Source organism: Ursus americanus, chromosome 14 (assembly GCF_024610735.1).
Source record: "Ursus americanus isolate L20-20 chromosome 14, mUrsAme1.1.p, whole genome shotgun sequence".
NCBI classification, from domain to species: Eukaryota; Metazoa; Chordata; class Mammalia; order Carnivora; family Ursidae; genus Ursus; species Ursus americanus.
Window position 1 is genome coordinate 54,439,552 of NC_142140.1, and position 11,640 is coordinate 54,451,191.

Here is an 11,640-nt window from a genome sequence, read left to right on the forward strand (position 1 = left end):
CACGGGCATCCATTGTGTGCAGCTGCCAGAGGGGGCCAGCTGGGCTGAGGAACGGGAGCCAGCCTGGCCCCGAACCGCAGCAAGCTGTGTCCTCCATCAGGGCTGGTGTTTAACCCTTTGCTGGGGCTCCTGGGGCCCCAGGCATGCAGGCAGACCACCAAGGGGTCTTCCCTCTAGGTTGCTCCCACTGCCCCCATTCCTCACACTCTTCAGCCTCCTCTCACTGCCCTGGGGCAGTGACATGCCTCCCCCTTCCTCTGCAAAAGTCTCTGTGCTCAGACCCCACCGCCACCCGGCCTCTGCCCACCTGGTCTCTGCCCACAGGAGCGCCTAAAGCCCTGCTTGTCCCCTGCAGAGGGCAGTCCTGGCTGCGGGTACTGCTTCCCTCCCCCCCACACACCCGCAGCCCTGCTTCGCCCGCTTACTCGCTCCACATGCACTGACAGAGCGCCCACAGCAGGCTGGGCCCTGAGCTGGGACATGGTGACGCCCCTGGCAGACTGGCTCCTCCTGCAGGGAAGTGGGGTACAGCAGGGCTCTGGCGGCCCCCCGAGTCAGGGCCTGTGTGTCAGGGACGGCCTGTGCCCCCACAGTACTTCCAGAGGGTGATCCCCCACCAGTTCGACAGCTGCCCGGACAAGCTGATCCTCAAGGCTTACCAGGTCAAGTACAACCCCAAGAAGATGAAGAGGTCAGTGCTGGGTGGCCAGGGTGCTGGCAGAAAGGGGTCCCCGAGAGTGGGACAGTGACCACATCAGCCCTCCCCTCTGCAGGCTGGAGAAGGAGTATGCAGCCATGAAGAGCAAGGAGATGGAGGAGCAGATCGAGATCAAAGTGAGTCCCCAGGGAGGCGGGGGACAGGGACGGGGTCCCCTTGGCAGTGCAGCTGGGCCCCAGCCACGTACCAGCCTGTCCTCAGAGTCTGAGCCGTCGTCCCTCCGCCCACCTGCCCCTTCATTCACCAGCAGGCCAGCGTGTGAGCAAGGGCCCATGTCTGTGCTGGAGACCCCCCCCCCCAGTGCTGGCGTGGCAAATAAGGTGGATAGGTCCCTGCCCTCATGAGATCCCCCCAATTATAATGGGGAGATGTTGGGGACCCATAGGTACAGAATATGGACTCCAGAAAGTACTCTGGATAAAAACATGCAGGAGAGGTGGAGCTGACCCTGGGGAAGATTGCTCCAGGCCCACGGAGTCAGTGCAAAAGGCCCAGCAGCAGGCCTGATGGGCTGGAGGAGTATCAGGAAAGCTGCCCTCAATGAGCAGAGCCCTGAGGTCAGGGGCAGGCAGGAGCCAGGTGTGTCGGGCAGAGTACGGCACCCACTGTGGCCCCTCCAACCCAGACTCTCCTCCCTCTCCTTTCTACTTTCATCCTTCCACACGTGATTTTAGTTATTCATGCAACAAGCATTTATTGAACACCTACTGTGTGCCAGAGTCATACCAGAGATTGAGGGCCCCCCAGTCCAGTGAGAGGGACAGGTACACAACACATACCCCTGGCTTTGTCCTCTTCAGGGACAGAGCCCCACAGCAGCTGGGACTAGAGTCCCACAGACCAGGATTCAAATCCCAGCTCTACCATGGACCCGCCATGTGACCCAGGAAATTCACCTCTTTGAGCCTCAGTGTCCCCTTCTGCAAAATGGGGATAACATTTGCTCTGCTGTTCAAATTATTATTTTTTAATTTTTATTTTTATTACCATCACCACTATCAACGTTTCCACTTCCTTTGGAAAGGGAGAGGCAGAATCTAGATTAGAATCCAGGTCACCTGCCACCCATACCTGAAGAGGGAAAGAAGACATCAGCATCCTGGCCCTATTTGTAGGTTTTCCAGAAATACTTTAGTGTCCTGAGGTTACACGCGTCCCCCTTTCTCAGGAATGGTAGCTTGACTAATGCACCAGTCCAAACGTGTGTACCTGTCTTGCTCATGAACAGTCATGGGCCTGCCCCATCTGGTGACCATGAGGGCCCAGCAGTAGGTAGGGACATAGCAGACACTCAAACTACATGCCCCGCCTGAAAACTTCCCCTGAGAGGAGCCTGAGAACTCACAGGCCTTAAAGGATTCAGGCAGACGCCTTGTCCCATGGCCCCGCCCTTTGCTCTTTCCCTTTTAGCCTGTTTCAAAATGTACCTGGAATTTCCTTTAATCAGGTGTGGTAAGGTGACAGACACGAAGACAACACAGAGACTGCCTCTGAAAGAAGAGTTTATTACTCACAGTTCCCAAAAGGAGGGGGCACGCCCCACCATGCTTGACCACATGGGGAAGCACTGGAGTGGGTCCGGAGGCAGAGGGCCAGCACCTTTACTGTGGTCTCCACAGAAAGGAATGGGCAAGGCTGGGTAGTCGAGTTTGAGTTTACGGCTGGTTTGTTTGAATAATTTCAGGGGGCTACAGGGGTGTCCCTCATTGTCCTGGGGCAATTTAGGGCAGGGAGAACATTGGGCTGGTGTACCAGTGAGCTAGGCAAGGTGGGTGGGCATGCGCGCTGGGTTGGCTGGGTTGCCTGTGAAAGGCGCACTAGCCCGCAGGTGGTTTGCGGGCTCTAGGAATTAGCTAGTCCTGGGCGGGGCAGTCTCTGCAAGATTGGCCAGGAGGCTGGATGTCAAAGCATCAAAAATTCAGAAGGAAAACAAAAAAAGCCGATGTATGCCTAGAGCCTGTAGTTCTTGCTCCCTCCTCGTCTCGTGCTCCCTCTGGAGTCAGCAGGAGAGAGGGAGCTGGTACTCGGACATATCCAACTCCTTAAGGACCCTGCGCTTCTGTAACGGTGGGTCGAGGCCGGAGATGGGCAGAGCGATCCAAGGGTCAGGGGTGAGGATCTGGACTCCAGATTCCAGATGTGGAGTAGAGACTCGAGCCTGAAACAGCTCTAATCCAGGCAGGCGGCGGGGTTCAGACATAAAACTGCCCTCCTCTCACTCAGTTTCCCCACACACGCATGACATCGTGAATGACTGTCAATCCCATCTGTGATTCTCTGACTGCAGAGGCTTCCTGGGAGTGCTCTGGGTGTTTCCATCACCTTCTTCTTCTGGGAAGAAACCAGAAAATGTTCTCTGTGATCCACAGGGAGGCAGGGCCCTCATTAATAATGGATGAATGTGGGGTCTCGGGGCTTCAGGAAGACACAGGATCTGGTTGGTGTTCACTGAGCACACACTTAGGACCCAGCTGGCCGTACCTGCTCCATAAAGGGTACACAGGTAGAGACTAAGAGGCAAGGCAAACCTCACCGGCTTCCCAAAGGCCATGGGAACTTAAAACCGCAAATACCTAACCCAAATCCATCCATGCAGGGGAGAAGGTGAAAAGCAAAGCAAGCTGTTTCCAGAACCCTCCAGCTGGAGGGAAGTGAAAGCTTCTGAGTACAGCTGACTTTTGGTGGGTCACAGAAACATAGCCGTCCAGCTGAAGGAAGTCCGTGTGTTCAGCAAGCCCCCTCCCCTGGACCCTAACTCTGAGAACAGTTCATTCTGGTGCTGGAAGCAAAGCAGTGAGGGTTGGGAACAGATAGGCCCAGAGAAAGGCCTGCCCTTGGGGGAGGCGTCACATTGGCATCGGACAGCCTCCTGCGTGGGGTAGAAGCAGACTCCCCAGGAAGGCAGGGGCGCTGACTGCTGACCCGACACACAGTGCATACCCACGAAAGCAATCGCTTTAAGTGAACCAAGATTTGTTTAAAAAAAAAAAAAAATCTAGTGGGCCATGCTGAACGGAATTGGCCCTGACTCTTTTCTGGGATCACTGACCCAGAGCATTTGATGATGGCTCCATCTTGCCTGGAGGCAGCCCGGCCCTTAAGGTAGGGGAGTGGGAGTGGGCTTCTGACACACTCCCCACCCCTCTCCCCACATAGAGGCTTCGGACGGAGAACCGGCTCCTGAAACAACGGATCGAGACCCTGGAGAAGGTGAGGAGTGTGGCCACCAGCCTGTGGCACCAACTCCTCCAGGCCCCAAGCAGGACCCAGCTGCCAGAGGGCCAGCCGGCCCCCTGCCCGGGCCCAGCCCCCATCCCCCGAACCAGCAGCCCCCCAAGGAGCATGGTGCACATCCCATGGGGCCCCCACCATGAGCCCCACTGAGATTTGGGCTGCCATAGAACCAGGGGGCATAGGGCAGCTTCGCTTGGGATTGGGGTTCACCCAGTGAACTGCAAACACGGGTCCCTCCTGGGCTGCCTGCGTGGGGGGAAGGAGGCAGACCGCTGCTTTGACTGAGGTGCCCCGAATGAGGCCACAGGCTCCCAACCCTGTAATTTGGAGGCCTCACCCTCAAAAGAAAGGAGGTAGAGGAGGGGCAGCTTTACCCCCAGCGCCCTGGTGGGGTGACCCTGGCCCCCAACCTGTGTTTAAAGATGGGAGTAAAGGCGGGGAGGGGGGACCCCCTTGCCACTCGTCTCCAACTCACTTGGCCCCCCACTGCCCACAGGAAGCAGTCATCCGCAGGATTGTATTCTCACTCAGACTCCACGTTAAAATACTTCCGCCTGCCCCGCCACTGCCACCCCATCCCTCAGCCTCCGGGCGTGGCGCCCCCTCACGCGTGGAGTTGGCCAGGGCCTGGAAGGTGCAGCCGCGGGCACCCCCGCCTGCCCACCCCCACACAGATCCCTCTCCAGGACGGAGCTAGCTCTGGCTTTGCTCTTCCTCCGGGTCCTCTCCTGCTGGTTCTTTGGTTCTCTGGTCTCACTCCTCTCTCCCCTGCTTCTAGAGATAGTCCACTGCGTTAGTGACAAGTGGTTCTTGTCTGTCTCTCCCCCTCTCCTGTCCCTGCGCCTTCCGCTCTGCCTCCTCCCCCTGTCGCTCGGAACCCCCTCCGCCGGGTAGGAGAGCGCTGCTCTGGCTGATAGGTTAATCCAGGTACTGTAGCTTTTCATCTCCCTCTCCCGTGTCCGTCCTGGTCCCTGCACACGACAGCCAGGAACCGCCTCTTCCCTGGCCGCTGCCAACCCCGGGGGCAGAAGGGGGCAGGCCTGGCACCATGCATGGGGGTGGCTGGGGACCGCTTCTCAGGGGAGACAAAGGTTTCCCTGGGAGGGAAAAGGGGTGTGCGTGTGAAAGCATGGTGTGTGGGGTAAGGGTGAGTCTGTTGTGAATGTCTGTACATGCACGGGGACAGAAAGCTTCCTCCCCAGGGGACACAGGTGGGGACCCTGAGGCTATATCGGCCACAGGCCCTGGTGTGTGCACCGCGCTGAGCCTCCCCACCACACACACACACACACACACACACACACACACACACACCCCTTCTGGCCCCTCACGCTCCTCTCTGCTCCTACCTGCAAGGCCTGCCATCTTCTCTCACCTGCTTCTGCTGCTGCCTCATCTTGAATGGCTTTATCTGGAAGCTTCTGCCTGCCACCTGGTGGCTCCGAGCCTGGAATGGGGGGGACCCGAATTGGGTGGGTTGAGGGAATGAGGCAGCAGGGAGGGTCTTAGGCCCGGGGAGATGGAGGCCCCAGGATTCAGGACCGGAGAAGTTTCCGGGAGAGCTGTTTTCCACCTCCCAACGCTGCCCTGAGGGCTGGTCCTGAGTCCCCGGGTCCTCGCTGCCTCCAGACCCCCACCTTCACCAGTGGAGCCCGGCGTCTGCTGTGCCTCGGTGCTAAATAAGGATCGTAACCTCACCTGGGACAGAGGCTGAGAGCCAGGCGCCGGCAGGGGAAGGAGCTGGCCTCGGCCCCAGCTTGGGGCCCCCGTTCTCCGTTGACGCCCCACAAAGCCTGGGCCTGGGGTGGGTCTGTTCCTTCAGGCTCCTGCCCGTGGCCTGTTCCTGCCTGCCCCACCAACAGGCCCAGACCCGGTGGGGCGCCCCATCCCAGGCTCTGAGTGCCGGAGGCCTTGCCCCCTCCCACCCCACGTCCGCCCGCTCGGGGCCTCCCCCGGAGATGGGCCTGAGGCAGGGCCAGGAGTGGGGGCAGAGGGTCATGGCGACCTGTCCTCACTGTGCTCAGGGGCAGGTGACGCGGGCGCAGGAGGCCGAAGAGAACTACGTGATCAAGCGGGAGCTGGCGGTGGTCCGGCAGCAGTGCAGCTCGGCGGCCGAGGACCTGCAGAAGGCCCAGAGCACCATCCGGCAGCTTCAGGAACAGCAGGTACCGCCGCGCCTTCCGGAGCTGCCCGGTGCATGGGGGGGGCGGGCAGCCAGGCTGGGGAATCCTGGGCCCTCCATTTCCCACCACTCAGACCGAGGCAGCGTCGGCACAAGGGCCCCTGGGAACCAGGCTCTACCTGCGGGCCCCCTCCCTCAGCTGATGTGGCTGTTTCCTTAGGGGAGCCCTGGCGTCGGAAGGGCCAAGGTCAGAAGGGCTGTGAGGCTTCCCCAGGGGCCAGCCCTGCAGGGTGGGAGCCAGCACGAGAGACAGAGGAGGGGGTTCCTGCTCCGGAGCCCAGCACTTTGCCCTCAGAAGAGGGTCTGGTCTGTGCCCACCGCTCTGAGCTGGCAGAGTGGGGGTGAGGGGGCAGCCCAAGCTCTGTAGTGGAGTCGGGAACTCTGAATCGTGGTGGGAGGGCCCTCAGGCAGAGCGCTGTGAAGAATCCACTTCTGCAGGAGGTGGCTTTTAGGATTTTCCTTCAGCTGTACCCAGGCCACCTTCCTTATTTGATGACCTGCCCGTGGCAGCGTGGCCAACGGGGAAACCAAGGCCGGGCTCATCCCAACCTTGGCACGATGCTGCCTTTCAGGCCAGGGAGGCATTCCCCTGCCACCCCCGAGTTCCAGCCTTTAGGGGCTTCCCGCACCCACCAGCCAGGTCTTCGTTGTCATCCCCCATGGGGCCCCCACTGGGGTACCTGTGAGAAGCCTTCTGGGCACTGAACGAGAAAGTGATCCCAGCAAACTCTTTCCCCATCCCTTCCTGTTTGAAATGGGGGTGCAACTGAAGGAGGGCGGTGAAGAAAGAGGGGCAGGAGTGCCACGGCCCTGAGCTCCACCCTGCTCCCACCCCCACTGTGTGGTTAGGTGCTGACCACACAGCAGGAAGGGTGCCTGAAGAATCCCTCCTCCACCCCCACCCCAGCAATCCTGGGAACCAGCCACTGGCATCCCTCAGGGGAAGGTTCCCTCATTGTGGCTTTCCCAGGGAAGAGTCTAAGCCAGGACGGCAACAGCCCCAGGCACAGAGCATCAGAACCCCCATGATGGGGTTCAGCTCTCTCCCTACAAGGTCAGAAGGCACAGGAAGGGATCCAGGGTTTCTCCTCACCCCCCACCCCGTCTCTACCTGCAGCCTGAGCCCCTCTGCCAGCCCGGGGGGCCTTGAGGAGGGGGGCCAAGGCCCGGGCCCACAGCCAGCTGGCAGGAAGGCTGCTTACCCTCCTGCTGCAGCCTGGGGCCCGACACAGCCCTCTGCCTGCCCCCAGGACAACCCGCGCCTCACCGAGGACTTTGTGGCCCACCTGGAGACAGAGCTGGAACAGTCGAGGCTGCGGGAGACCGAGACACTGGGGGCTCTGCGGGAGATGCAGGACAAGGTTCTAGACATGGAGAAGGTGCGACTGGGGGGGGGGGCAAGTGGGCAGGTGCTCGGGGAACAACGGAAAAGGGGAAGTGGAGGTACCGGGTGCGCTTTGGGAGGCACATGACCAGGCCCTAGTCAAGAAGGGGTGACCAGGCAGACCAGCAAGGCATGTCAGACAACCCCCCTGCCCTGGGGTCCCCAAGGAACCTAGGGAACCTCCCTGACCCACTGGTACCCCGCTTCCTCCCCCATGGATACCACACAAGGTTCTGGGCCTATGGAAATTTGGGCCCCTCACCACACACCCTCCCAAGCCCTGGAGGTATACACACACGTTAGGGCACACACAAAGCCAAATGACCCCTCAAGGGGCACGTCTGCCCTCATGCCCCAGGCACAGGGCCGGCAGCGTGGTGGCTTTCATGGGCTTCCTGGGCAGATGGTCCCATCTGTGTGTGTCTCCCTCCCTGGGCTCCAGGATGGAGGTGGGAGGAAAGGCCAAGGCCCGTCAGGGTTGCTCTCCCCTTCCCCACCCCCATGGAGATACCACCCAGGGGGTGGACTGGGACCACCCTCTCCTGCCCGCTACCCTGAAGGGGGCCCCAAACCTCCTGGGCCCTCCTCAGCTGCTGTCACCCTGACTCTGTATTGACTCAGCTCCCGCAAAGCCACTGAAGAGTGGTGCCCCAGCCAGCAGAGGGCAGCAGGACCTACTCACACAAGGCTGGAGCCATGCCTCACCTCCTTCAAGCCTGCACTATTTGGGGTACCCTCCCAGGTGGGGTGTCTCTGCCCCATCCATGGGCTTCTCAGTCCCCATCAGCCGGCCAAGAGCTGGGCTTCCCTCCCACTTCCCTCCACATCAAAGGGAAACGTACACCAGGAGATCCCACCACCACCACCACCCCGCAGCTCCCAGACTCAGACAACGGTCAGTGAGGACCTCCGGCAGCAAGCCGAATTTTGATCCAAGAGGCTGGAGCACAAATCCCTCATCACTGAGCCCTTGGAGCGCTAGGCCCGGGCTGACGCTGGCCCTCAGCCTAAGGGGCTGCCTCACCTGGTCTGGGGGGCAAGGAGCAGGGACAGGGAGAGCAAACCCATAGTCTTCTCAGCTTCTGCTGGGGCAGATCCCAGGTGTGATCGTGGGCCCCAAGGGACGGGTCTGATTCTCAGGTGGGGAGGCACCAGCCCTTGCCCAGCCTGCCTGGTGTTATTAGCAGTAACATTTATGGAGAACGCTGGCGTTAGTGGGTCACCTGAGACAGTCCAGTGAGAGCAGGTGCTGTTCTTGACACCCCTTTTGCAGGCAGAATTTCTGAGGCTCTATCCCCAGGGCCACATGGGTGGGGTCTGCTCCCTGTAGGCCTGGGCCGCCTTCCCAGTGTATACTGGGATCCGGGGCACACCCTCTCCCGGCCAGGCTGTCCAAGGTGGAGCTCAGTCAGGGCCGCCGGGCCGCGCAGTTCCCGAGGGCTCTGACCACCTTTCACCCGGCAGAGGAACAGCTCGCTGCCCGACGAGAACAACGTGGCGCGGCTGCAGGAGGAGCTGAAGGCACTCAAGGTGCGGGAGGGCGAGGCCGTGGCCTCGGCGCGGGAGCTGAAGCTGCAGCTGCAGGAGCTCTCGGACACCTGGCAGGTGAGGGCCCCAGCCCGACGCACACGACGCGGCCCCTGCGGCCCTCGGGGCTGGAGACCGAGCGCCCACCTCTCCCCGCAGGCCCACCTGTCCCGCGGCGGCCGCTGGAAGGAGTCCCCACGGAAGCTGGTCCTGGGCGAGCTGCAGGACGAGCTGATGAGCGTGCGTCTGCGCGAGGCCCAGGCTCTGGCCGAGGGTCGCGAGCTGCGGCAGCGCGTGGTGGAACTCGAGACGCAGGTGGACCCGAGCGCCCGCGCCCGGGGGGAGAGGTGCGGGCGGCCCGCGCAGTGGCAAGGCCGTGACCCCTGCCCCCCCGCCCGCCCCCAGGACCACATCCACCGCAACCTGCTGAACCGCGTGGAGGCGGAGCGCGCGGCGCTGCAGGAGAAGCTGCAGTACCTGGCGGCGCAGAACAAGGGGCTGCAGACGCAGCTCAGCGAAAGCCGCCGCAAGCAGGCCGAGGCCGAGTGCAAGGTGCGCCCCCGCCCGCCGCCCCGGCCCGGCCCCCGCCCCGCCGCGCCCCTTGACCCGCCCTCGCCCCCTCTGCCCCCAGAGCAAGGAGGAGGTGATGGCCGTGCGCCTGCGGGAGGCGGACAGCATGGCGGCGGTGGCCGAGATGCGGCAGCGCATCGCCGAGCTGGAGATCCAGGTGAGCGGCGGTGCCGGGGCGGGGGACTGGCCCCGGGCCGGGCCCGGCCCTGACCCCCCGTGACCTGGCCCGCCCCGCAGAGGGAGGAGGGCCGCATCCAGGGCCAACTGAACCACTCGGACTCGTCGCAGTACATCCGCGAGCTCAAGGATCAGATCGAGGAGCTGAAGGCCGAGGTGAGCGCCGGGCCGCCCGGCTGGCGCGGGAGGGGCGGAAGCCCTGCGTGTCCCCCGCGGGTGAGGCGCGGGCGGCGGCGCCGGGGGGCAGGGTGGGGGGCGGGAGGAGCGGCCTGTCGGCCCGGTTCCGTCCGCGGGTGCGACGGTGCCGGTCTTCAGCGCGCGGGTTTCCCGCCCCAGGTGCGGCTGCTGAAGGGCCCGCCACCCTTCGAGGACCCGCTGGCCTTCGACGGGCTGGGCCTGGCGCGGCACCTGGATGAGGACTCGCTGCCGTCGTCGGACGAGGAGCTGCTTGGTGTGGGCGTGGGCGTGGGCGCGGCGCTGCAGGACGCGCTCTACCCGCTGTCCCCGCGCGACGCGCGCTTCTTTCGTCGACTGGAGCGGCCGGCCAAGGACAGCGAGGGCAGCTCAGACAGCGACGCCGATGAGCTGGCCGCGCCCTATAGCCAGGGCCTGGACAACTGAGGCCGTGCCCTGCCCTGCGTGCCGGAGCCGGGGGGGGGGGGCCACCGCCCGCTCCTCCGCAGGTGGCCGCACCTGATAAACTCCAACGCCCTCCGTGGTCCGGCCCACCAGAGGGCTAGGCCCGGAGCAGCGGGGCGCAGAGGGTAGGGCCGCGGTCTGAGGATCCTCAGGGTCCCCTGGCAGGCCCACCCTCCCCAGCAGTGTTTACCCATCTTGGTCTGTACCCCTCTGGCCCAGTTCCCTGGAGGGTCTGCCCCTCTGAACAGCCAGGGCAGGGGATGACCCAGAGGTCCCAGGACTGGACAAGCAGGAAGCTCCCTCCTCCCAGCAGTCCCCCTTCTGGGACAAGGGTGGCCCTGCTGGGAAGGGCCCAGGAGCTAAGGAAGAAGGGGCAGCTCTGGGCTGGATGCTACCACCCCATGATGCCCCTGGGGATCCTTGGTGGCTGGGCACAGATGGCCAGCCTGGGCTTTCCTGCCTGGTGCAGGCATCATGGCCCCTGCAGCAGAAACCAAAGTCCCCCCTACTGTATGCAGGGCCACCTGGGGTGTGAGTGGACAGCGGGAACCAGCCCAGGCCTGGGCAGTGTCTGTCCCTGCTTCTTGGGGGCCAGAGCTGCTGCAAAGAAGTGAAGAGACCCCCTCTCCCCAGAGCCCCACATCTTCCTATTGAGACACTCCCATCACCTTGTCTTGGCCAATGATGGAGGGTCTCCCCCACCCAAGCTAGCCTGCTCTCCAAGGGGTCCCCAGCCTCCGTGCCCCTTCCTTCCCTGTGTCCCCAGCCCCACCCTCTGGCCAAGGCCAGGCCCCAGGGGAGGAGCCTTCCCAGTGGAGTTACCTCCCCTTGGCTGCTCATGGTGGTCCCGTGGTCTCTGCAGAGTCAGAGCTGAGAACGGTGCCAAAGTCCAACGATGATCCCAGCCCCTTGCCCCCAGGGCCTTGCGACCCTCGGGCCTGACCCTGTCGGTGCTCCTGGAGCCTGGAGCAGCGTCAAAAGCAATCTCCCTGGCGCTTCCTGGGGTGGGGATCCATGCTCAGTTACCCCTTTCCGGTCGCCCACTCCTCAGTGTTAACAAAGCCTGGGGACCAGGGTGGGCATCCAAGGGGCTCTCCCATGTGCCCCCCACACTGCCCACCACCATTTTGCACACTGCCTGTTCACACTCCACATGTCGCCCAGGCGGGAAAGATGGAAAATAAAGTGTATTTACACAGTCACAGACAA

General features: G+C 62.7%; 1 protein-coding gene across 3 annotated transcripts in view; it reads left to right on the forward strand.

The window, feature by feature from the left end:
* The window catches only part of EVI5L (ecotropic viral integration site 5 like), a 28,735-nt gene extending 17,095 nt beyond the window's left edge, over positions 1-11,640 (forward strand). For 2 of the 3 annotated variants that reach the window (XM_087867324.1, XM_087867326.1), the window contains 12 exons: positions 594-691; positions 774-834; positions 3,875-3,928; positions 4,847-4,879; positions 5,977-6,117; positions 7,385-7,513; positions 8,983-9,123; positions 9,205-9,360; positions 9,451-9,597; positions 9,677-9,772; positions 9,853-9,948; positions 10,129-11,640. In XM_087867324.1, coding sequence (XP_087723450.1) covers positions 594-691; positions 774-834; positions 3,875-3,928; positions 4,847-4,879; positions 5,977-6,117; positions 7,385-7,513; positions 8,983-9,123; positions 9,205-9,360; positions 9,451-9,597; positions 9,677-9,772; positions 9,853-9,948; positions 10,129-10,413 — 1,437 coding nt within the window. In that variant the 3' untranslated portion in view covers positions 10,414-11,640. The remainder of the gene's footprint in view (positions 1-593; positions 692-773; positions 835-3,874; positions 3,929-4,846; positions 4,880-5,976; positions 6,118-7,384; positions 7,514-8,982; positions 9,124-9,204; positions 9,361-9,450; positions 9,598-9,676; positions 9,773-9,852; positions 9,949-10,128) is intronic. The other variant, XM_087867325.1, reaches the window with a different exon arrangement.